The following is a 26,365-nucleotide window of genomic DNA, read 5'->3' as shown; positions in this document are numbered from 1 at the left end:
CTATATAGATAGATATGTACATATCTATATATCTAAATAGATTGGTACGGGATCCTGATAGTAGATCTATCTTGTATCTATCTACCTAGTCCCAAATCGACAAGCAATTACCAGGATTAGACAATGTGCCTAGATACCCTCCACATATGTATCATTTGTACTATATATATAGTCTCCAGAACTCTCATATAAAGAAACAATCTCTCACACGCATAGTATAAACCGATTCAATACAAGAAGTTTCGCTAGTGATAGAAAAAGAATTGAAACGTTGGTTTCAATTCTTGTGTGTGTGTTTCTTTATAAAAGATGAGAGTCCTGTGAGTGCCGCCAATACCAGAGGGACACTGCGGGGGCTGACTGGGGTGACAATACGGAACCTCGTAGGAGGGACACTGTGGGGGCTGGGAGGAGGAACACTGTAGGGGCTGGGAGGAGGAACACAGCGGGAGCTGGCTGGAGGGACAATATATATGTGTGTTCTAATGACACCTACTGTAATAACTGTGCATATATTACAGTAGGTGTTTGTGAAGCAAGATAGATTGATAGATAGATCTTGCTTCAGAAACACCTACTGTAATATATGCACTATTATTACAGTAGGTGTCACTAGATCACATGAAATATATTTATATTATATCATGTTCTAAATATGTACATTAAGCCAACTGTGTATACAAACAAGTTTATGAAAGGAATATGTATATAGTGATATGGATTGTTCGTGGGAGGGGGGCCCCAAACCAGTAACTTGCCTAGGGCCCCATGCGGTCTAAATCCTGCTCTGCCCAGGGCAGAGACATTTCCCCGTTCCTTCCCTGTGGAGGAACAAGGGAAAGATTGTCAATCGGCTGTGGCTGGGTATACACTGCCAGATGCAGACGACATTCACTTTGAAAATATCGTATCGAATGGGCATGTCCTACCGATCGACATGTTCAGATTGGTTGCCCACAAACACTGGGCAATTATCTGGCGGAACTGTCGATATCGGGTGGATCAGCTAGATAAATGTATAGTGTATGGACAGCATATGTGGTTAAAATATTTAATATTTTCTGGATCACTCAGTGTTGAAGGTAGAAAAACTAAAACTTAATAACACATTGAAGTTATATTTTGACTATGACTGATAGCATTATCATTACAGTGTATCTGCCCACGTTGTAAAAGTGTATTTTTAATATACTTGGCTCATGCTTATACATGCTTACTGTGGGAACAATGCATTTAGTGTTCATCAGAAATTCAGGTGCTATCACATCAAGCAGGTACTCAAATATTCTTATTTTAATTTTAGCAACAATATAAAACAAGTGAAGTGCCATATTTACAATATATTTTAGTTGACATTGCAATAGCTGGCATCCATCTTTCGAGAGAGAGAGAAGGAGAGGGAGGGCGGGACAAAGAGAGAGAGAAAAGGAGAGGGAGGGCGGGAGAAAGAGAGAGAGAGAAGGAGAGGGAGGGGGGGAACGAGACAGAGGGAGAAGGAGAGGGAGGGAGGGAGAAAGAGAGAGAGAGAAGGAGAGGGAGGGGGGGAGAAAGAGAGAGAGAGAGAAGGAGAGGGAGGGGGGGAGAAAGAGAGAGAGAAAAGGAGAGGGAGGGCGGGAGAAAGAGAGAGAGAGAAGGAGAGGGAGGGGGGGAACGAGACAGAGGGAGAAGGAGAGGGAGGGAGGGAGAAAGAGAGAGAGAGAAGGAGAGGGGAGAAAGAGAGAGAGAAGGAGAGGGAGGGGGGGAGAAAGAGAGAGAGAGAGAGAAGGAGAGGGAGAAAGAGAGAGAGAGAAGGAGAGGGAGGGGGGGAATGAGAGAGAGGGAGAAGGAGAGGGAGGGAGAAAGAGAGAAGGAGAGGGAGGGGGGAACGAGAGAGAGGGAGAGAGAGAGGGAGAAGGAGGGGGAGGGAGGGAGAAAGAGAGGGAGGGGGAAGAGAGAGGGAGAGAGAGGGGGGAGGGGGAGGGAGAGGGAGAGAGAGGGAGGGGGAGAGAGGGGGGAGGGGGATGGAGAGGGAGAGAGAGAGGGAGAGGGAGGGGGGGAGAAAGAGAGAGAGAGGGAGGGGGAGAGAGAGAGAGAGAGAGGGAGAGAGAGAGGGGGGAGGGAGAGGGAGAGAGAGAAAGAGAGAGAGAGAGAGAGAGAGAGAGAGAGAGAGAGATTGAGATCAGATCTAGACTTTGATTTTTCCTCTGTTGTCTCTCCAGTAAACACAAGTGCCTGAAGCACCAGCATGAGATGACAAAGTTATTACTGGTCATGGTACTGGGACTGATTTGAAGAAAGCCAATTTGTGTGTGTAACCTCAGCATCTACTAATACCTCCTATGTGACAGTACAATAAAACACTTTGCATCTTATGCAGCCTAGGCAGAGATGTTAACTGACACAATTCGGCATTCAAGAAATAAGCATTGTAAGCGGATGTGTGCCATAATAAAATCTACACACTGGAAGGTCCATCCTTCAGACAGCCCATCCCAGATTTGTAATATCTTTTTATGTTGCTTATAGTATTTGCTGTTTTATACATGTGAAAATGCTGAGGATGAGGGTTATACATTCATCGTTATCTTTCTGCTCAACTTAATGCATCTCCAGTGGGTCGCATAATGATAGTAACTAAGCAGAACAGGGCAAATCAATCATCACTTACAGCATTAGGTTACTATTATTCTTTGTAAAGTTACAAAACCATTTCACAGTTATTAGAGATTGCTACAAACACTGCCTACACATTTTCATTTATATTATGTTTAGGAACATAACCATCCATTTAGAAGAATAACACTGATATTTTTAATTGCCAGCAGGGAGTGAAAACTCCCATAAGAATAGCAAATACCAGATGACGATGTCATCTGTTTATATTTTCATAACCATATCTGTAATGAACATAAACTTAATCAATGTGAAGTCCAATCCAGTTAAAACGTACCAACATCAACAAAGTCACTTGTAAAGTTGCAAGGTAAAGGTATTACTGTATATTAGTACAACTACAACTAACACAGTATACATCATCGTAGAAAATCATTCTGGTGACTGGGTACAGTTTACAGATCTAGCAATACAGTGATTATGAGAACAGGCCATTTAAACTTACTTTACACTTTCTGCCGATGTCATCTTATCTGATGTCTTCTCTTTCAGCCTCCTTCTATTATTCTCTCTCAGTGCATTGGTACTTTTCACAAACAGACCAACCATTAAGTCCATAGTGGTCTTCATCTTAAGTTCTGGATCTAAAATGTCAGCTAGAGATTTGTCTCTGTTTACAATCTCCTTGGCCAGCTCCTGTGACTTGACATCTTCAGGAGACATTATATTTGTGCTTTCACAGGAGTGGATTTTGTTGACGGGGTCTTCATGTGCAAAGTTGGAGGTTTCCTCCTCCTGAGTTGGGGGGTATGTTAGAGTACTGTGATCTGCTCCGAGTGAGCTTGCAGTGAGCGGATGCGAGTGTAATTTAGAAGAAACCTCAGTTGGAGGAAGTTCAATGTCTCTTACAGGTGTACTGGAAGTAGGCACGAACAAACTGGAATAAACAAGAAATGAACATAATGCAATAAATGCTATATAAAATTAACTTGTTGACTTATTCATAGTTGACAATTTTAATTCACCTGCAATAACCATCCTGCGTATAAACATAGATTCTTGGGAGCGTATAAACATAGGTTCTTGGGACGGTTTGTAAATAACATTGTTCCTATTTACCAACTGGACAGGACCACTTCTATTTTTCTTTATTTCTGAACATGCTGGGAACTGGAATATCTTTCTTCACCACATAAAACTACATGGTGCTTTCACTACCAACTCATATAGCCTATACCATTAGCCTAGATAGCAGTCCACAGATAACACAACATCAGAAATCAGGAAGATGGACATGCAGCAAAAGAATATTTTATTTTCCTTCTTTCACAACTAAAAACTGAGAAAGTAGTTCTGCTGAATGACACCACCATTATCTTCAAGAAGGGTTTGGAGAATCCTTAAAATAGCCAAACATACAGTAAATTATGAAAACTAAACTGATTTCAACCTCAGGCTACATAATGAAAGGTTGATCTGTAAATGACATGCTTTTGTGAAATATAATGATCTCGCTGTAACGGAACATTAAAAATAATTGCATTTCTTGTAGCCAACACTTACCTTTCATTCAAGTCTTCTTTGACCTGTGGACATAACTCTACTTTGTTGTCATAGTTACTGTGTGGGTCAAAAGAAGCATGTGGTGTTTTATCTTGGTTTTCCTTGAAAAGAGCATCCTCCAAGGTTGGTGGTGGGATTGGGGGTCTGGATGGAAGTACACATGGTGTGGGGAATGTTTCTAACTCTTGTTCCTTGACAAACACTTCATCATCCTCATCATCATGGCCAACCACAGGAGAGGAGGACTGGAAACAAGACTCAGAGATACGGAGAGAAATCTTTCCATTGTGGGAAGGTGTCTCTGGATCTGATGAACTACTGCTCCACATTTTATTGTTGTTCAATCCAGGAGAAGGTATCTTCTTGGACTTAGGACATTGGGTGTTGTTCTGTGATAAGTTTTCTTCTCTTTCTAAACTAATGCACTTAATTTTTGGCGGTGGTGGCCTCTGTGGTGGAGTAGACTTTGTTTTTACTTTGTCATAGTTGTAATCCAGTGAATTATTGTCACGCAAATTTAATTCCAAGTGACTTTTAACTTTAATCTCATCTGGAAAAATACCTGGATTTCGGTTCTTCTCAGAATATAAATATTCTTCAGCAGTAACAAAGTCCATTGTATTGTGGCTGGAAGAAACTTTAGATGGACTTCGGTTATTGATGGAAGATAATGTGGCCAGTCTTGCACTGTGCTGAGGAGTGTGCAATCCAGAGGCAGGTGTAAGACTTTGGGTTCTAGTGTGTCTATGAATACCTATTTGCATAGTGCTCTGACTGGCAATACTGTTAGATGGATGGACCTGCTTCTCTCCTTCAATGTCAGGATGGTGACCAGTGACTGGCTGAAATGGCGACTTATATGTAGAATTCTCTGAGGGATCTTCAGCTTTGCTTTTTGAGGAACTATAAAATAAAGGCTTTGAATCAATTATGATTGCAATTGCTTATTGCACATATACTAATAATGGGTAATATAAATGTCAGTATGAAGTACAGTAAGTAATCCTGCATTACCATATACAGTAATATTTTTGTTAGTCAATTTTGGTTAAATAACCTAACTGATTAAAACCAGATGAATTTAATTTCATTTGTTGTATTAACACAAAAGTATGATGGAAAACCAGGTTGATGGATGACACCCATTGGAAAGTGTACGGAGTCATCATTTGACCCGGAAATGAAGATATGAACATCCTGTGTACTGCAAAATGGCTGTATTCAGTATAACTAGGGGCCTGATTCAGAGATGTACACAAGGCTGATATATTCTCAGGCGGTAAACTGTGCATGTGTGTAAGTCACACTACGCATGGGTCAAGGTACATTACAGTAGTCGCTCACAGTGACTCTTTACTAACAATATGATTGACAGTCAGGGAGCGTTTGTGGGAGGTAACGGGGAGTAGCGACAAAGAACATTAACATGTTGCAGCTGTTTTGGAGGCCTGTCACAGCCTGCATCTGCGATCACATACAGTGAAAATGGCTCCGGCATCTCACTTCCCATTACATTCTGAGTAGCCATAGCGTTACTCAGAACTGTGATAATCAAATGGTCTGCGACGATGCTGAGTCTTTGCATACAGATACTTGGATTTGTGGGCATCTCAATACAAATCTCGATAGCTGCGACATTTGCATACTTTCACAACAGCACGGTCGCAGCTGTGATAGCATTAGTGTACATCTCTAAAGCAGGGCCTAGATTAGTAAGCAATCTCACTACATGTGCACTTGTGCTAACCCTCCACACTTCTGCATCAATCGGTAGTTCATAGTCATTTCAACAACTAATATTGCTTTGTGACTGGATCATAAAACCCTGCAAAAGCCATTTCCCTTATTGTAATATGGCTGCACTAATATGAACTTAAATTCACGTATATATCTCTGTATATTCCTATAGTCTGTAGACTTGTGAGTAGGGCATTATCCCTTTTTCTATTTGTAATGTCCAGTTTTGTTTTAATACTGTCTGCTCCTAATTATTGCAGACAATGCTTGTGCTATGTAAATAAATTATAATAATAATAATATTCATTCAGGAATTTACCCAGCACAAATACAGATCAATGAATGTATTAATTTATTTAATGGTCATTTATAAGTGACACTGAGCCTATGGTCACTAGCTGCCCAGGGCCGGGATCACTATATGGCTGGAGCCAGGCAGTAACATAGTAACTGTATTTATGAACATGTATCGCCAATAACAGCTACCATTGTATCCTGTTACTTTTTGTATCAAGTGTACCCCACACCTCTTACAATTATGAATTAAATGTATTATTGAATCTACATCACTGAAAATCCTAATCAATCATCGGATAGCCAAGTTATAAGAAGAGAAACTAGTGGAACTAATGGAAAAAAAATTCCTATGCATTAATAATTGTCAAAGTACCTTACTAACATAACTAAGTAACAAACTACAGATAAAAGAGTAATGGAATGTCCACACAGACAAAAATGTGTAATAATCTTCCTTCCCCAATAGTGACATATCACACATGTATGTGCATAAGTGTACAAGAGAAGGTGCACCATGGAACAATAATATATACACAAAAACAAGAAGAAGGAAAAATTGTTCCTTGATGGGGCACTGGCGGACTGGTAATTCTAAATATTAAACTAGATAAAAGTAAATCTATGCTAGTGACCCAAAAGAGCAAAATAAATTATAACTTTTAATGAACTTCTTAAATTAGGTCAGCAAAATATTTGGTGACAAATGAGTGCATATAGTGAAAAAAAGTGTAAATAATTAAATACTGTGGGACAGATGTTTTAAGCTCTGGGAAGTGATAAAGATGAGAGTGATAAACAACCAACCAATCAACTCCTAACTGTCATTTTTCAAACACAGCCTGTAACATGACAGTTAGGAGCTGAGTGGTTGGTACTTTATCACTCTCCACTTTATCACTTTCCAGACCTTGCTACATCTGGCCCTGTGTCCATCAATTATGTTTTCATGTAGCAAATCTAGTATTCATATTAAATCACACTTCCAACAATGCATGATAGTATCAATAATGGGTGTAAAATACGTATGGAATAATATTTCAATCATAATAATGTCCACACGAGGATTTAAACTGGACATATATAATAGATGCTAATAGATGCACATTTTTAGGTTTATATCTTAACATAAAATATCCATTAGCATCAATACTGACTCCACATAGACAACTATATCCCAGACATATGTATCTCACAAATAGTGACTCTTATGTCATGACATCAATAGTGGGATTCTGCCACGGCAATGTGTGCACAATAATTCACCACATATGCACGCATGTATTCATGGAGGTGACTCGGTTATAACTGTCTCACCTACTTAAGATTATTGCCAATTAACACGGTCTTAGATATTTATCTTTACCAAATGGGGAAAGTTCTTATTTCCTGCGTGTTTAAAATAATGGGGAGGTATAAGGTGTTTAAATTCTCCAATATAAAGAATTAAGAGTATTCAGTATTGATAACACCACTGTATTAATATATGATGTCTTTAAGTTAAAAGACCGCACACCTCCTCCTCCGTGCGGTGCAGGGGCTGTGCAGCCTATTGCCATAAAGCACAGATCCTGACCGTCTGCAGCCAACACTCCAGTCCAGGCCTGCGTTGATCCTCTTATTCAGCTACCGAGGACCCAGGCTGGACTTGACATCAAGTGAAGAAGTGCGGTTTCATGTCCACGGTGCTCTGACGCAACAGGTAAGATGAGGGTACTGGGAGGAGGGAAGTTATTGATGGGGGTACCGATGGGAGGAGGGGAGTTATTGATGGGGGTACCGATGGGAGGAGGGGAGTTTTTGGAGGGGGTGAGGGGACACATAAAATCATTCCTATGCCCCTGATATTTTTATTGTGAGCTCACCGAAATCCTTTATTGGTTGAAGTATAAGAAGCATTCCTGACAACAGCCTCCTGTTTCACCGTAAACTCCTACAGTAAAAAGAAACAAGACAATTAGATGGTTAATCTTGTAAGGTTAAATGATGCAGTGTCCACTACAATGCATTTCTATGTCCAAATAAAACACATCTTTCAGCCTGCATTTTATCCACCTAGTAACCAACATAGCAAGTGCAGATTTAATCATTTATCTTGTAGTAAAGAGATGCTCTATAATGAAGTAGAAAAAGCACAGGTGTACATCTCTTATTCCCCCTACACACCCAGGGGCCAGAGTGCACATATCTAGCTTTTCAGGCAGAACAGCCAGACTACAAGGAACCCTAAGTATTCGGTAAGACTATAACCACACAAACTGATGCAGCCATTGCCTAGGCAACTTTTCTGTTCTCTCTCATTAAGTCAAGTCAAATACTGATCATGCAGATCTGATCTGACTTTTTTAACACTAGACATGTCCAATTTAATCAGGAACAACCAAATGTGTGATTAAAATCAGCATATGTGTGTGTTCTACATCAGTACATGATTAAAATGATGGCATGCACACTGAAAATCAAAAGTGATTGAATCTGTGAACATTGGATACGTGGAAGATCAAATAACGCAAATCTACAGATGTGTCCTCATACATTTAGCCTCAATACACCATGCTGAGCGAGACACGTGGCGTGAATGATGCAAACTGTTAACCTAAGGTCTGTCCAATGACCTCACACCAGTGCTGATGGTGTTCGGTATATCTGAATTTTCTATCTGATAAAAAATAACGAAAAACAAAACAAGACTGAAATGTTCATATGAACAAAATTACAATAGAAAAATAAATAATCTTACCAAATCTGAAGGCACAATTTGCATTAACAAACCTATACATATAAAGATATTGGGCCTCATTCAGACCCGCTCGCAAGCACTGAGCGCTCGCAAGCGGGTCGATGTTGAGGCCCAGCGCACATGCAGAGGCCGCACTGCGCGTGCGCAAGCCGCGGAGCGAGAGAGAAATTCTCTCGCTCCGGGCTCACTACAAAAGGGGCGGCTGTCGATGGTAATCGACAGCTCACACCGTTTTGTAGGCAGGGTGGGGGGATGGCTGGCCAAATGGAGGCGTTCCCGAATGAACGCCTGTCGCTTGGGGGTGGGCCCACTGACATCACTCGTGATGTCAGTGGCGAGCTTTTGGCTCCATTAGAGCCGAAAGCTCACTGGGGCTTGCGGCAGACGAGACCCTACCACAAGGGTCTCCTCGCAAGCCCAGACAACCTGGTCTGGCCATCAACCTGGCCGTTCACTAAAGCTGTGGGTGGTCACCCACAGCTTAGCAAGCGGCCAGGAGGCCAGCTCTTTACAGAGAAGCGGCCGCCCTCATTCAGAGTGAGCGCTCGCATTTTGCGAGCGGCTCTGATGAGGTCCACTATCCCAAATGCAGATGGACATATTTTCCTGTGCAAACCAAAATGTGCTAAAAAATATTTTGATATCTTGGATATTTATGTATGTTACATATGTTAAAAAGGTTGTCCACGCTCAGGCTATATATGCCTTCCTATTTACCTACTTTTCTGCCATGTCACAGAAAACAGAAAAGTAACACACTGTGTTTAGTAAAAGTCATAAGAGGGTGCAAGCTAATAAATAAAGTCACTGAATGCCTTTAAGTGAACACTTTAAAGTTTTTCATGAAATCATTTTTGGAAATATATTAGAGTTGTTAACAAAATAGTTATACAATCATTTAATTAAATTGCTATGTGTGGGACATTGCATTAATTATGTATTACTATAACATGTATTTACATTTCTTTTACTATGCAAAGGAAAGACAAAACAAAAGATATGGGAGCGTGGGCATCCCTTCAATTTCATTACATCTATCAGATTAAACAGTTTTTTTTTCCACTTTGGGACAAATCCCCCTTATTAAATAACATCACAGAGTAGTATATTAACTGTTGGTTATCTTATAGCACCCACTAATGCAGAAGGAGAGGAGGGGAGGTGCAAAGCTGTGGTGCTAGTGTCTGTATCTGCCTGGACAAGCTGTCATCACAGTGGTCCCAGTGTAATTCACATGGGATAGTAAATAAATAGCTCAACAAATTATTTTAATAAGAAACACTATGCTGTTCAGTTTGTACATTTCCTTTATTTAGAACACAGAGCACTGAACATGGGGACTGTTTTATTACACAGCAAATGCACTTTTTCTGCCATACTGGCACTATAGCTATATGCCTTCGGTGGAGGAGCACATTTCCAAGCACACTTCTAGCAACTGTGACGTTCAGGGGTATTTTGCTCAGTAGAGTGGTCAGTGGTGCAGTATTTGGGTGCTCAAATGAAGGTCACCATAAAGCTTGTCCGAGATAAAACAAACAAAATTATGTTTTGATATCAACAGAAAATAAGAAAAAACCTAGCCCACATTCAGGGTACTACAGATATGCCCAGCTATATTGTTGCAAGAGGCATGCCTGCAAGCGGATACGCACACTGCGTACGGGGCCGTGCCTCCATAGGAATGCATGCTGCAGTCGTAGTGCGCACTGTAGCATATGCAGGTGCGGGGAATCACATGGTGCGATGCGTGCGCACGTTTGTGGCACGATCAGCCACAATGTAACTGGGCGCATCTGTACTTCACTTTTTCAGCCCTAACCTTAAAGGGCAGCTAGTTTGCACACAAGTTCACACAAGTCTCTGTGCTGCCTGCTTCTAGCAGGTATGTCCACAGGCCGCCTGGCTTGGCTGTCACAGATCTGCCTGGGCTGTATCCTATACTCCAGGCAGCAGATAGTGGTCACCCCCCTTTTTTAAACTTGTTTGGGTGCTACCCAGCATAACAGCACAGATTCAGTGGCTCACAAACACCACCTAGCTACATTCTACCACACAACATTGACATACCTACAACGGGTGTAGGGTATGCGGAAATATGCGCTATAGCAAAATCATCAGTAAAATGGCACAGATGATGAGATATGTGCATGATGTCATGGTCTACACTGCACATGAGCTGGTGTGAAGCGTTGGGCTGCTCAGAGACTGCACATGGGCCCACTCCTCTCATAAGACACCACTGCCTAGCAAAGTGATTGAAAGTGATGTACAAAGCGGCTGCTTACTCTTAGCGGGTTGGAGCAGAAAATTTAAAGCGGCACTCACATTCAGTGAGTGTGCGTTTTACACTGAAAGTGAGTGGCGCTTTAAATATTCAGCTCCAACCAACCGAGAAGCGTCGGCTTCTTTGTAAATATAACTTTTGATTTAAAAAAAATATATATATATTACTTGCACAGAATGTATAGTGAAATGTGATGCCTGATCCATACTTTTATTAAAATGAAGATGAAAACTGGTTTAAATCTGAGCTGTAGCTATACTTATTTGAATATTTCCAGATATGTAATTTATCTACACAAGAGTTACAGCTTTTTAGTTGCTATTTACAATGTACGAGTGCCTGGCTCTTTCATCTTGTCATGCAGCAAGTATGCTCCATATTAGGGGATTCCTAGCAGCTCTCTCAAGAACCCCAGCAGTGCAGTAACATCACATGTGAATGCATCCTACATTGATCAGACTCTGTACAACTTTTATTGTACAGAACTGAGTGGATCTAATATTGCTCAGAGTAATTGATTGTAATGGAAGACTAAAGTTGCAAATGTGCTGTTAATCCAAAACAAAATAAATAATGATTGATTAAATAATGTAAAACCAGCAAGTACTGATGTTTGTACAGCCATGAAACAAAGCATCATTCAAACAAACAATCCCTTTTATAAGTGAACTGAAGTAGATAATCTAAGTGCTGCACCTTGTTATTTTATTGCAGGCTAATGCTGGGTACACACTATACGGATGATTGTCGTCCATACAAACTGAATGGCCATCATCTGCTTCTGGCCGCGGGTCCCGTTGGCCAGGGGGCGTGTCGGGGGCGTGTCCGTCCCCCACCCTGCGGCCTCTACTGCATGTGTACAGGCGGTCAGAAAACCACCCCAGTACACACTGGCCAATGGCCAGATATATCTGGAGATATATCTTCCACCGGCTCTGCAGCACAGCAGACACACTATGTCTGTAAACTACGTCGTTCACTGACATATCGCTGGTACACACTGGCCGTTATTCACATTACACCGCATAATAATGTTTGTTATTCACATTACATCACAAAGTAGTAGCCCCATCTCCTTATACACATTATGCCACACAGTAGTATGTCTAATACACGATACGGAACACAGTAGAGCCCCTTATACACTATGCCACAGAGTAGTGCACATTATACACATTATGCCCACACAGTAGTAGTGCTCTAAGGGGACTCTCCTAAACTGAATTCATAATTCGAGACTGATAATCCCCCCTCATATGCATGCACTCAGGGTTATCCGCAGCACCAGCACTAGAACAGCGCCACTGATGAGTCACTGTGACTCGGGGGATCAAACACTCTCCCCACTGACACTGTCACACACCTGCTGGTGCTGCTGGCCGCTGCTCTTGGACCTGTCACTGTCTTTAGGACCTGCTGTGTACAGATGAACACCGTGCTGCTGCCGCCGACTATCATACTGCACCAGACGGTGACTCACCAACACCTCCCTAGGAACTGTGGTTAGCAGAGGAAAGAAGTCATGACGTCTCTCCCGTCCCAAGAGACAATGCACAGCGAGACCAGGTCGGGAGGGAGGCGAAGACTAGGGTGCATGAGTGACATGGCTCTTTGTTGAAAGAGCCGGATGATGTGCACTGCACCATTAATATCTATATAGCAGCAGGCGCCAGGCGGTTAGAAATTGCGGTGGGCATCCGGTCCCACCCTCACTGCTGTTCTGCTTTGTGCGGCGGCACCGGCCGTGCCACCCTAGTTACAGCCCTGGATTTATGGATCAAACTGTTTCATCTCTAATAATTATAATTTTCTATACAGGCAGGGGAGTGGTTTATAATCATAAAATACCCTAGTCAGTATGTATTACCAAAGAGCTGCTGTCTCTCGGTCTGATAGACAGTTGTACGCAAACCCGATGGTTTGCATACAACTCCGATGGTGGCCGAGTGGCGCATGTGCAGGATCTGTACTGCGCATGAGCCTATCGCAGTCTGCAACGAGGGTCGCAATGTCCCCTAAGCATAATTGACATGCTGTGGATGTTTGGGTGGGTGACAGCCAGCGTCCCCAAAAAAAAGGTGTGTCATTTTCTGGGCGTGCGTAAGTCAATGTCTGCGTCTTCCAACACAGCTTCACTGGCCAAGCTGCATGAATTTTATGGCCATTTTGAGTAGCCTGAAGGTTACGCAGATGATCGATGTTTATGCAGAGTGATCCAATGCTGTGTCTTTGGATGCAGAAGCGGATCAGAGAAGCAGGCAGAAGGTGTCTATTTACACTGTGGTGGCAGCTTAATTATACTCCATGAATTAAAGAAGTGGCCCTCACCTGGTCCTCCCCCCTTGACCCTATCCCCTCCCGCCTCCTCCACTACCACTCTCCTGGTGCTTGTTCTCATCTTGCCCACCTTTTCAATCTCTCCCTCACATCAGACACTGTCCTCTCTGCATTCAAGCATGCCCTTGTCTCCCCCATTCTAAAAGAACCCACCCATGATCCTAACACTCTCTCCAACTACAGCCCCATCTCACTCCGCCCGCTTGCCTCAAAACTCTGTGAGCAGATTGTCTACAACCGCCTTATCGCCTTTCTTTCCTCCCACTCCCTGCACGACCCATTTCAGTCTGGCTTCCGTCCTCTCTACTCCACTGAAACTGCCCTCACGAAAGTCAGCAATGATCCTTGTTGTCAAATCCAAGGGTCACTACTCCCTACTCATTCTTCTCAACCTCACTGCTGCTTTTGACACTGTGGACCACCCTCCTGCAAATCCCTCACTCCCTCGGTCTGCGGGATACTGTCCTCACTTGGCTGTCCTTTTACCTCTCTGACCGCACTTTCTTCAAATCCTCTCATGACTATACTGCACCGCCACTGCCACTAAAAGTAGGTATCCCTCAAAGTTATATTCTGGGATCTCTCCTATTCTATGTCCTCTCTAGTTGAGCTAATCATCACTTTTGGCTTCCAATATCATCTCTATGCTGATGACACTCAGATCTACCTTTCCTCATCTGACCTCTCCTCACTCGTATCTCCAACTGTCTCTCTGCTATTTCTTCATGGATGCCCCAGCACTTTTTTAAACTTAACATGTCTAAGACTGAGATAATTATCTTCCCACCCTCCTACATAACCTCGCTTCCCTCAATTTTACTGTCCTTTGGCATCACAATCAGTGTGCGCTCTTGGAGTTATCCTCCACTCCTCTCTCTCTCTTCAAACCACAGATTCAGTGCCTTTCGCAGTAAAGCATCCTGAGACCATTCATGTGTGGGGTTGCTTCTCAGCCTAGAGAGTGGGCTCACTCACAATTTTGCCTAAGAACACAGCCATGAATAAAGAGTGGTACCAAAACATCCTTCAAGAGCAACTTCTTCCAACCATCCAAGAACAGTTTGGTGACGAACAATGCCTTTTCCAGCATGATGGAGCACCTTTTCATAAGGCAGAAGTGATAACTGAGTGCCTGGGGGAACAAAACTTCGAAATTTTGGGTCCATGGCCAGGAAACTACCCAGACCTTAATCCAATTGTGGTCAATCTTCAAGAGGTGGGTGGACAAACAAAACTCCACAAATTCTGATAAACTCCGAGCATTGATTAGGCAAGAATGGGCGGCCATCAGTCAGTATGTGGCCCAGAAGTTGATTGACAGCATGCCAGGGCGAATTGCAGAGGTCTTGAAAAAGAATGGTCAACACTGCAAATATTGATTCTTTGCATAAACTTAATGTAAATGTCAATAAAAGCCTTTGACACTTATGAAATGCTTGTAATTTTACTTCAGTATACCATATTCTCAAAACTTTTGGCCATGGCTATACTGAATAAGTGCTTAGCAATACATATCACTGACTGCTGTATACTAGTTTGAGGAGGTCTCCCATGTGTGGATATGGAGGTGTGTATTTTTTTTAGGTGTATGTGACCTTGCGGAGAAAGAACACAGATATGAATTGTCGATTTCTGTCACTTTAGTATTATGATTTTATATATTTTTCATAATTATAATTGATTTTTACAAGTACTATGACTCAGCAAAACCTTGTATTACATAACAAGATAACATTAAATACTGTAAAAGGAAAAAAAAATATTCTAAGATTTGCAGCTACTTGTGCATCACAATTTTCCTTTATTATCTGTGAAGATAAAGCAGCTTTATGATAGCAAGGCTACTTTAATCAGGAAGATATTGGTCTTCAAATGAAATTGCTGCTAATTATGCTGGAAGAGATTAAGATACGAGCCAACAGACATCAAAAGGCCAAAAGGAAGTTTGATTCCCGCTAAATGGCTTTAATTACTTTATTCCAAACTGACAGTCAACTCAAACAAGGATAATGGGAGGAGAGCCCCCCACAGGAAATTATCAGAAATGTGCATCTCCTGTGCAGATGCCAATGTGAATGTAAATTTATGCCACAGTAATGCCCCATATACATTATGCCACATTAATGCCCCTTACACATTATGCCACAGTAAGGCCCCTTTTATATTATACCACAGTAAGGCTACTTACACATTATGCCACAGTAAGGCCTCTTTTACATTAGGCCACAGTAAGGCCCCATCTCCCTTCTCTTACCTGCCAAGGCCGTGCGGTGGGTGTGCTCGGGGTGGCACGAGACGGGGCTGCCACACGCTGGGGAACTGTCAGTACTGCCGTCATTGTAATGTGGCGCCGCTCGCAAATTGGAGCTCACGGACTGGCAGCCTCTGCTGATTGGCTGCCGGTCCGCAAGCACTGATTGGCTTGCAACCGGCAACACATTAGACTGACGGTGTCTCTGTGCCTCTCAAGGCCAGTGTGCGGCTCCAAACCCACAAGAGCAGCAACCTAGCCTCCCAGCAGCCTCTCCCCGGAACCCCCTCAAGTCCAGCATCCGGGTCACGTACCCCCTTAGTCCCCCCCAGTTGCGCGCCTGCCTTTGAAATGCACGTGTAGTGAAAAGACTTTATTATTGTTATGATCCGCCGTCGTAGCTTATTACTCAGACAGGTCTCAGTCATCGCTAGGCAGCCGGGACATCGCATCTCGCCGGTTGCACTCTTGCATGGTACCGCCGGTTGCTAGGCAACCGGCACACCAGGCGGTCATGGGGAATGCTGGTCCCATCCAGGGCTAGCAGCCGGGACACCAGCTACGTGCAGCTGCTACTAATTCTATAATTTGGGGGCTGGTTCCTCTGCCTGCATTTAATTTGTGAAGGCTTCAGTTAAAAGGCAGCCAGCCCCACTGTGCCCTGCCAGTGATAGTTTATACTTCAGTGTGTCTAGTTGGTCCTGTTCCTGTCTCTCCATGTCTTGGAATATTTCTACTACCTGCATCTCAGTGATAATGCTCCTGGTTTCCCTTGCCTATACTTGGTTTGTTTATAGCCCTGTGTCTGTGGCTATACATTATTGCTGTTCAGGATACGTTAGCCCCTGCTGCATTGAGCATCTGCAGGCTACTCCACCATTAGCCCTGTTCAGCGATCGTGTTTGTTTATATTCAATTGTCAGGCTGCATCTGCCCAGCTCTGTGATTTACCTTTTGTGGCCCCACTTCTGTGGTTTGCTATTGAGGTCAGTCCTGCCTCAGTAATTGTTCTGTATCCTCACTTTCCAGCATATCCTGTGATCACCTGATAATAGTATAGGCCCCTACTGTCAGGAAGGTTAAGACCTGGCGGCATCCTAAGCACTGGTGAGTGTATCCAACTCTAAGGGAACAACAGGAGGTTATTGTAGGCAGAAGCCCTTTCTTGTGCGACCCTGGGGGTCTTATACAAATTATTCAGGAGCATCATAATATTTATACATCTTTTAAAAAAACGAGTAATACATGTATCGCAGCACTTTATCTTTAGACTGTGCCGGTTGCTGCTTAGGCATCTTGATTTTTCCTTACGGAAGTCCTTAGAAAATATATATCAATAGTTTGTCATAACAAACATGGAAACACCTGGATAAGTGAGGCCACATTTGTATATTTATTCCAAATGGGGCCTGTGATTGAAGACCATTTTTGATTCCTGCTCATGCCTCATACTGATATAATGTAGTACAGGGATATTCAACATGTGGCCCTCCAGCTGCTGTGGAACTACATATCCCAGGATACACTGGCACAGTTTTGCTATTAGGGCTTCCTAAAACGGTGGCAGGGCATGCTAGGATCTGTAGTACCACAGAAACCGCAGGGCCATATGTGGATACCCCTGATGTAGTCAATTGAACTGTTGTTTTTGGAGGGGGGGGGGTCCTGTTACGGATGAAGTATAGGCCTGTGCCCAGTTTTCTCCTGGTAGGAGTAAAAGCTATTTTGCTGTGAGAAGGGCTCCAGGACTCTATAAATGTGCCGTCTCCATCCTTAAAGACCATTTAAAATTTCAGTCATGTAACAATTTCATGTATCTGTGCAGGGGAAGGGAAGTAATAACAAATCCCTATGGCCTCCTATGAATAAATGTATACCCATGTAAACAGGCGTAAGAGAGGAGTGGTCCCGTGTAGCAGTCCCCATGTGGGCTACTCCTCTCTAGTGGCAGGAGAAACTTAAGAGTCCTCTGATCATACGCAGGTCTCTGGGAACATAGCGCCTGTGTCGTGTTGCCATTGATTTTTGTACTGCACATGCACCTTCTAAAGTGAGTAGGGTGTGAAGTGGATTCACAGGGACCGAGCTTCCTCGCAAGCTCTGTCCCTGCATGCTAATCTTCATGCATTTCTGTGATATTTTCTAAATTTGCAATGCGAATTTAGGTGAACGTCAGTGGCAAACGCAGGATTTCTAGAGGGGGGTTTCTAAATGCTTGATTTTAGACCGAGTGTGGTCAGTCCATGAAGAGGGTAGAATTAGCACTTAAACAGCTTTAATATGTGTCATACAAAGTGTATTGTATGTCATAATTCCAGCATATACAGGACCAGTGATCACAGTAACCCATTACATGCCTCATACATAGTATATTCTGTGTCATAATTCCAGCATATACAGGACCAGCGATCACAGTAACCCATTATATGCAGCAGTAGGGCCATCCTGCCTGAGCTGAATGTATTTATTTTAGATGTGAGCACCATTCCAGAGCATTGGAGCAAGTTCAGGAGCCTGGAGGAGCGGCAGAAGGACCTAGCACTGCCCTGGACATATATGTACATATTGGGCTCTATAGCAGTGCATCCCTAACAGTACATGTTTTCCAGATGTCTTAGTTGGTGCACAGGTTATTTATCACTGGCTGATACATGATAAAAGATCCACAGGTAGTGCTAATTATTTCATTTGTGATACTAAGAATAAAATGCAGCACTAGTAAAATTCTATTATATTACTATTTCTATTGTTGTCATGGTGTGGACTGGGGAGGGGGGTTTCCAGGCAGACGGAAACCCCCCCTGCGTTTGCCTATGAACGTATCACACTACACCCGCATTTGAAATGTGAATTGTAATAAATAGGGACCTTTGTGTATTTAACTATGTTCTGCTCAACTGTACAAATGTGATATATGTATTGTACAGTCCTAATTATATCTACAACTTAATAAAGAGAAATGTATTCTCTAACTTCTGTGCTAGCCCACTCTCCACTCCCTACAAAGTGTTATACCCCTTTCACGCTGCACCCGGGATTTTGTACACAGGTCCATCCTGGGTGTGACCCTGTCAAGAAGCCCTTTCAGACTGGCGGTCCAACTCGGCTTATTGCCAGGTCAATGACGTCACCGCCGTTACATGCTGAGCCAGCGCTTGGAGATGAGATCACCTCCAAGATCCAGTTCTTCCTATGCTGTGAAAGGGTCCTGGGTAGCATCAACCTGGGTTACCCGTTCACAATGCACCATGAGCCGGGTTGAACCCAGGCTCAACCATGCACGTTACCTGGGTTAAAATGCCGGGTCGCTCGACCTGGGTTATTTCAACTGGGCCCTTGCACATTGAGCAATATCCCGAGTTGCTGCGCGTTCACGTTAAATAACCCTGGTTATTGATGGCAGTGTGAAATGGGTATTACTGTCGTACATACTGGGGCCACCTGCATCCGCTGTGTGCAGCTGGGGACATACCTCTGAACCTCACACATATCGGGACAAATGTAACGATTATAGGACAGCAGGACAGCTCCCTCAAATCAGATCCTGCAGAAAATGGTATAGTTGTTAGGAATGGCATTGTCAAATTTTTACCCAGTATTTTACCCATGTTAGCCATGGTCTTTTCCATTTGATTTATTTTATTTTATGTAGACAGTCCAACAGTTCTGTTCATTATATATTTTTTTTTACTTTTATTTGTTCTAGCAATATTAATAGTAATAATTTGCTGATTATTCATACTAATGCCTCTAGAGCTGCATTGAACATAGGGCCTGATTCAGAGCCGGACGCTCTGACAAGAGCGCTCACTCTGAATCAGGGCCGACCTACCTATTATTGGAGCGGCCTCCTGGCCGCTCGCATAGCTGTGGGTGACCACCCACAGCTTAAGCGAGCGGCCAAAAAGATGGTCGCGATGGTCAAGACTACCGCGACCATCGGGCTTGCGACGAGACCCTGCGGTAGGGTCTCACTGCCGCAAGCCCAGGAGTGCTTTTGGCTCTATCAGAGCCAAAAGCACTCCCACTGACATCACTAGTGATGTCAGTGGGCCCGGCCCCAGACGGTAGTCGTTCCCATGGTAACGCCTCAGTCTGGGCAGCAACGCCCCCGGCATGCCCACCAAAGGGGGCGTGCTGTCACTCACCATCGACAGCACGCCCCCTTTGGTGCGAGACCCATAGCGACGGCTTGGCCGTCGCTATTCGGGTCTCGCGCATGCGCATGACGGAGCTCCCTCCGTCGTGCGCATGCGCACTAGGGCACAATCGACCTGCTTGCGAGCGCTCAGTGCTCGCGAGCTTGTCTGAATCAGGCCCATTGTCCTTATACCATTTAATGGGTTCACGTGACAATTACTTTCATTGCAAATATAGATAAACTACATTAAACATACAGCTTTTGCTTTGTTAAATACTTGCAGGCACCATATTATAAGGTTTTGGACCGACAGTAAATGATTAAAAATAAGGTTAGACCCAAAAAAAGGAATTGACCTCTACTTCATGAGCATCTATAGCAGTACTAGTAATAATAATAATAATTATTAATAATAATAATAATAATAATAATGAATTGTTATAATTATTACTACTACTATTTTAACTGAGCTAGAAATGTACAGATAGACCACAATCAGTCTACTGGACATTACTGATTCATAAGATTTTTTTGTATTAATAAATGTCCTAAAATCAATATATTGAGTTGCTATTTGCATAAAATGATTCACAACAGAAATGAGAGGATGGAGTCCAAGACAAAATAAAAAAAATATTTTAGTAATTGATATTATAATAAACTATTATGTATAATGTAATACAGGAGAAATACCTATTTAAAAGTGTCAAACAGCAACCAAACATGGTCAGCAAGTTTTTTTTATTTGAAGTCAGTGGGCTTGGGAACAGTTTTGCTCTGACCTAGTTAAAAGACATTTTTGTCTACTACCCGTGAATTATACGCAATTAAGCGACTATGGACAGTCTAATCCCACATGTTTAGCTGCATTCCCACATACTTCCTAAGCTCCAGCTCAAACTGAGTGCGTAATCAACAGTGTTTAAAACCCAGAGATGTTTGTGCAGAGCTAAACACACAATAATTTGGAGATACAGGACCTCAGCATGGTTAGGAAAAGTTTCATTCCAGAAGTATGGATAAATATCTGTAAAGAAAAATACCATTGCACATATATATTGTTATATTAGTTTTTGTGTTATTATTACTATTGGGGACAAATTACAGAAATGTCTAGAGTAATGGCTTATTTGGCATACTATTTATTACTATGGAAGTGTATATAACAAAATTAATATATAAGGAATAGTAATATTTAAAGTGTAACTACAGTAAGCTTCAAAACTTATATTTTGGAACCAGGATGGTGGAAGTATTGTTGGCACCCATGCACCCCCCACCCCGATGCTCACCATGAAGGGGGTGTTTGACATCATAGCCCAGCACCATTCTCACAGCCTATCACTGATATGACAGTTTAGCTGCTGGCAGGTTCACAGGTAAGATGCCATCAGCTGCTCCCTATCTGCAGGTGCTCCATGTGGGGGAACCCCAACAATTTTAAGAGTAGACAATACTGTAGTTTTCTAAATAAACTGTAGTGCAGCCAGGGACGGACTGGGGCTGCTTATCAACCTTGGCGTGACCTTGCCACAAAAGGGGCATTGTTACATCTCACAGGGGCGTGCAGCGAGTCACAGGGGCCTGTCCCCGTGGCACGCCCCCGTCTTTCAGTATCCCGGACAAGCAAAGTGCAGGGAGGCGGAGCTGCTCGACTAGGGTTTAACACTGGACCGGCCCATCTGCCCATTGGCTCCAGATGGGCAGTCCGGCCCTGAGTAAAGACTTAACAATGCTCACTTTGATGTCACAAAGTAAACACGGGGTCAAGCACAAACTAGAAATAAAAGCAATACAAGTTTTCCATTTCATATTAAGGATAGCCTGTGTCTAACCTCAGAATATTTAGGGGGTATTTATCAAAGCATGGAGAGAGATAAAGGGGTCCATTTACTAAGCCTTGGATGGAGATAAAGTGGACAGAGATAAAGTACCAGCCAACCAGCTCCTGTCATTTTCCAAATACAGCCTGTGACTTGGCTGTTAGGAGCTGATTGGCTGGTACTTTATCTCCGTTCACTGTATCTCTATCCAAGGCTTAGTAAATAGACCCCTAAGTGGAGAGATAAAAGTCTAATGGTGCATACACACGGTCCAACTTGCTCGATCATCGATATTGTTGAATGATATTTTCTACTTTAAAAATTAACGGTATCGTTGAACAATATCATGAACGATGAACGATATGTGACAGTATTTAACTTATGAAATCGACCAAGTTGGCCTGCATGTATGGTCGACCTCAGATATCGTTATCGTGCATACGGTCACGCTCATCGTTGGTCGTTCAATGCAAAAAAGTCAATGATATGAATGATATAACGATATCATTATTGTTCATATCGTCCTGCAAAGTTGGACCGTGTGTATGCACCATAACCAATCGGCTTCATTTTACAGGGTGTATTTGAAAAAATGACAGGAGCTGAATGATTGGTATTTTATCTCTCTCCAAGCTTTGATAAATACCCCCCTTAATCAACTACAATACATGCCTCAATCACTTCTGTTGGAAGGCGATTCCACCTATTTACTACCCTTCTTGTTAATATTTCCTGTCTAATGCCGACTTCATTCATATGTAAAGTGCAGAGAAGAGACAGATTCAATAGGTATTGTACTAACATAAAAAAAATAAAGATTGAAATAGAATAGAAACTGCAAGCTCAACAGTAAAATGAGTAAATGCTCATTTCTTACACTGTACCCATCATCTGATCATGCTGTGTGCTGTGACCACTGAGCATGAGAATGAAATGTTCTCTATGAATTAGGGGTGTGCATCGGCCACTTTTCGTGTTTTGTGTTTTGGTTTTGGATCTGGATCTTTCTTCGTGTTTTGGATCTGGATTGGTTTTGCCAAAACCACCCTTCCGTGTTTTGGGTTCTGGGTTTTGTGTTTTGGATCTGTATTTTTTTGAAAAAAAGCATAAAAACAGCTAAAATCACAGAATTTGTAGGTTTTTCTGCTCCTATGCTATTATTAACCTCAATAACCTTAATTTCCACTCATTTCCAGTCTATTCTGAACACCTCACACCTCACAATAGTGTTTTTATGTCCAAAAGGTTGCACCGAGGTAGCTGGATGACTATGCTAAGCGACACGAGTGGGCGGCACAAACACGTGACCCATCTAGGAGTGACACTGCAGTGGCAGGCAGGATGGCAGTTAGAAAAACTAGGCCCCAAACTGTACATAATGCAAAGAAAAAAAGAGGTGCAAGATGGAATTGTCCTTGGGCCCTCCCACCCACCCTTATGTTGTATAAACAGGACATGCACACTTTAACAAATCAATCATTTCAGCGCCAGGGTCTGCCACACAACTGTGGCTGAAATGATTGGTTCGTTTGGGCCCCCACAAAACAAGCTGGCAATTAATGTGTCCCTGCACAAACTGGCTCTACGGAGGCAAGATGTCATCCTCATCCTCCTCATCCACCGATTCCTCACCCTCTTCAGTGTGTACATCCTCATCCTCACAAAGTATTAACTCGTCCCCACTTGAATCCACCACCACAGGTCCCTCTGTACCTTCTGGAGGCTGGTCTCCCTGGAAGAGCTGATAATTAATTTTGATGAACATCATCTTCTCCACATTCTGTGGAAGCAACCTCCTACGCCTTTCGCTGACAAGGTTCCCGGCTGCACTAAACACTCTTTCGGAGTACACACTGGAGGGGGGGCAACTCAGGTAAAATAGAGCCAGTTTGTACAGGGGCCTCCAAATTGCCTCTTTTTCCTGCCAGTACAGGTATGGACTGTCTGACATGCCTACTTGGATGCTGTCACCGATGTAATCCTCCACCATTCTGTCAATGGTGACAGTATCATATGCAGTGACAGTAGACATGTCAGAAATTGTTGCCAGGTCCTTCAGTCCGGACCAGATGTCCAAACTTGGTCCTGCCTGCCCTGCATCACCGCCAGCGGGTTGCTTAGGATACCTAAGTTTTTTCCTGGCAGCCCCAGTTGCGGGAGAAAATGAAGAAGGAGCCGTTGACGTGTCACGTTCCGCTTCAGCTGACAGTGTGTTCACCAGCAGGTCTTTGCACCTCTGCAGGCTTGTGTCGGCCGGAAAGAGAGACACCACATAGGCTTTAAACCTAGGATCGAGCACGGTGGCCAAAATGTAGTGGTCTGATTTCAACAGATTGACCACCCTGGAATCCTGGCAAAGCGAATGAAGGGCTTCATCCACAAGTCCCACATGCCGAGCGGAATCGCTCCGTCTTAGCTCCTCCTTCACTTTCTCCAGCTGCTTCTGCAAAAGCCTGATGAGGGGAATGACCTGACTCAAGCTGGCAGTGTCTGAACTGACTTCACGTGTGGCAAGTTCGAAGGGCTGAAGAACCTTGCACAACACGGAAATCATTCTCCACTGCGCTTGAGTCAGGTGCATACCCCCTCCTTTGCCTATGTCATAGGTGGATGTATAGGCTTGTATGGCCTTTTGCTGCTCCTCCATCCTCTGAAGCATATAGAGGGTTGAGTTCCACCGCGTCACAACCTCTTGCTTCAGGTGATGGCGGGGCAGGTTCAAGAGTGTTTGCTGGCGCTCCAGTCTTCGGCACGCAGTCGCTGAATGGCGAAAGTGGCCAGAAATTTTTCGGGCCACCCAAAGCGTCTCCTGCACGCCCCTGTCGCTTTTCAGAAAATTCTGCACCACCAAGTTTATTGTGTGAGCAAAACATGGGACGTGCTGGAATTTGCCCAGATGCGGACTTAGGGTCTGCATGGCTCACCCACTTGCGCAGAGTCACAGGTAATGATCGCAGGTACCGGTCCATCACGACCCTTTCCACGATCTGTGGTCCCATCAGCGTCTCGGGCTGTAGCCATTTTGAGGACAGATGGACGAGGTCATGCATCTGTGAATGTGGAGGCTTGTCCCTATGGAACTCCCAGCGGTGGACCCGTTGGGCACGAACAAAGGTGGTGACTCCCAAGCGAGTTAGGATCTCCTGTTTTAGTTTTTTATAGTCCTTGGCATCAGCCAGGCATAAGTCGAAATAGGCCTTTTGTGGCTCCCCAGACAAAAAAGGTGCCACCAGACTTGCCCACTGCTCCTTGGGCCAACTCTCCCTTTCGGCCGTTCTTTCAAACGCGGTGAGATAGGCCTCCACATCATCGCCCGAAGTCATCTTTTGGAGGAAGTCACTGGCTGGTACGGAGTGAGTGGGTGTGGGAGGACCAGTAGCATCTCTGGGCCGGGCGAGCAGGTGCTGTACCACCTCTTTTATGGCCTGGCAGGTTTCCTCGATGGCGACCTGTTGTTGCCTCTGGGCTGTCTCCAAGGCCAACAGTTACACCCTGGTGGATTCCTGCTGAGCTCTGGTAGATTCCTGCTGAAGTTTGTTTGTCTCCTGCTGAGCTGCTGTAGCTTGGAGCAAGGCCTTAATAATGTCCTCCATTTTGTCCTGGGGTGTAGGTTGGAAGCTGAACCTTGCCTCTCTGAGCATTGGCTGACGCCTCCTCTATGGGACTCCAAGGACACAGCGTTATTTCCACACTTACAAATTGGGTGTCTGTCCCTTTAATTTTTAAATGGAAAGTTTTCCTCTTGCTGCAACTTCAGTGTGTGTAGTTGCCAGCATTCTCCACCATATTGTGACACAGTTAGGTTAGGGGGTCCCTCTCCTGGGTAGAGGACTCCTTCCTTACACACACACACAGCAGCAGGGAAGCAGCACACCAGTCTGGATGCAAGTACAAGCTGGTCGGCACCAGTCTTTATTGTACAATGTCAGAAATATAAAGAAAACATAAATATAAATCCTAGCCCTGTCGGGGCACTAACTTCACAGGTAGTTCCCTCACTACCAGAACCTGGCAGGGCCTAATGCCCTCGCCAGCAACAAAAGCACAGCACAACACTCACAGTTAGGTTTCCAAGTGTCTCTGAGCAAACTCCCTGCCTGCTCTCCCAGGTGAGACACTCAGCCTTATCCAAACTAGGCTTATATTGGCCACTCTCAGGTGGAAACCCTAACAAACCTGTTACCAGGCTGCGAGAACCAAAACCTGGAGTGGCCGTGGGTGGAGCCCTCCCTCTCCTATCACCCACAACCCCCAGGTCCCAAACCGGCTTTTCAAAAAGCCGAAACTCAAGCCTGCTATACTGCAGACTTTCTCCTGGAGGTTTAAAACACATAAGACAGGAATCTGGGACAAATGTACCTGCCACAGACCACTTTACCAATGTTCCTATCACAATATATATATATATATAAGTATATATATATATAGATATATAAATATATATACACAGGTATATATATATATTTATATATATCAACACAAATCCCAGTCGCCTGGATAGGAGCACTCTCCAATAAATCAATATAAATCTTAATTCAATTCAGGTTTAATCGGAAAATAGGTTGCCACATATAATTGTCGACGTTTCGATTCCAATGGG

General features: G+C 43.6%; 1 protein-coding gene across 2 annotated transcripts in view; it reads right to left on the bottom strand.

The window, feature by feature from the left end:
* The window catches only part of SHROOM3 (shroom family member 3), a 260,069-nt gene that overhangs the window by 11,703 nt on the left and 222,001 nt on the right, over positions 1-26,365 (bottom strand). The window contains exons 6-8 of one of the 2 annotated variants that reach the window (XM_088457135.1): positions 8,052-8,119; positions 4,156-5,058; positions 3,098-3,529 (exon numbers count right to left, since the gene is read on the bottom strand). In XM_088457135.1, coding sequence (XP_088313261.1) covers positions 3,098-3,529; positions 4,156-5,058; positions 8,052-8,119 — 1,403 coding nt within the window. The remainder of the gene's footprint in view (positions 1-3,097; positions 3,530-4,155; positions 5,059-8,051; positions 8,120-26,365) is intronic. The other variant, XM_088457134.1, reaches the window with a different exon arrangement.

This window comes from Taudactylus pleione, unplaced genomic scaffold (assembly GCF_031769625.1).
Source record: "Taudactylus pleione unplaced genomic scaffold, aTauple2 ptg000739l, whole genome shotgun sequence".
NCBI classification, from domain to species: Eukaryota; Metazoa; Chordata; class Amphibia; order Anura; family Myobatrachidae; genus Taudactylus; species Taudactylus pleione.
The sequence above is the reverse complement of the archived record's forward strand: the minus strand, read 5'-3'. Positions and strand labels throughout refer to the sequence as shown.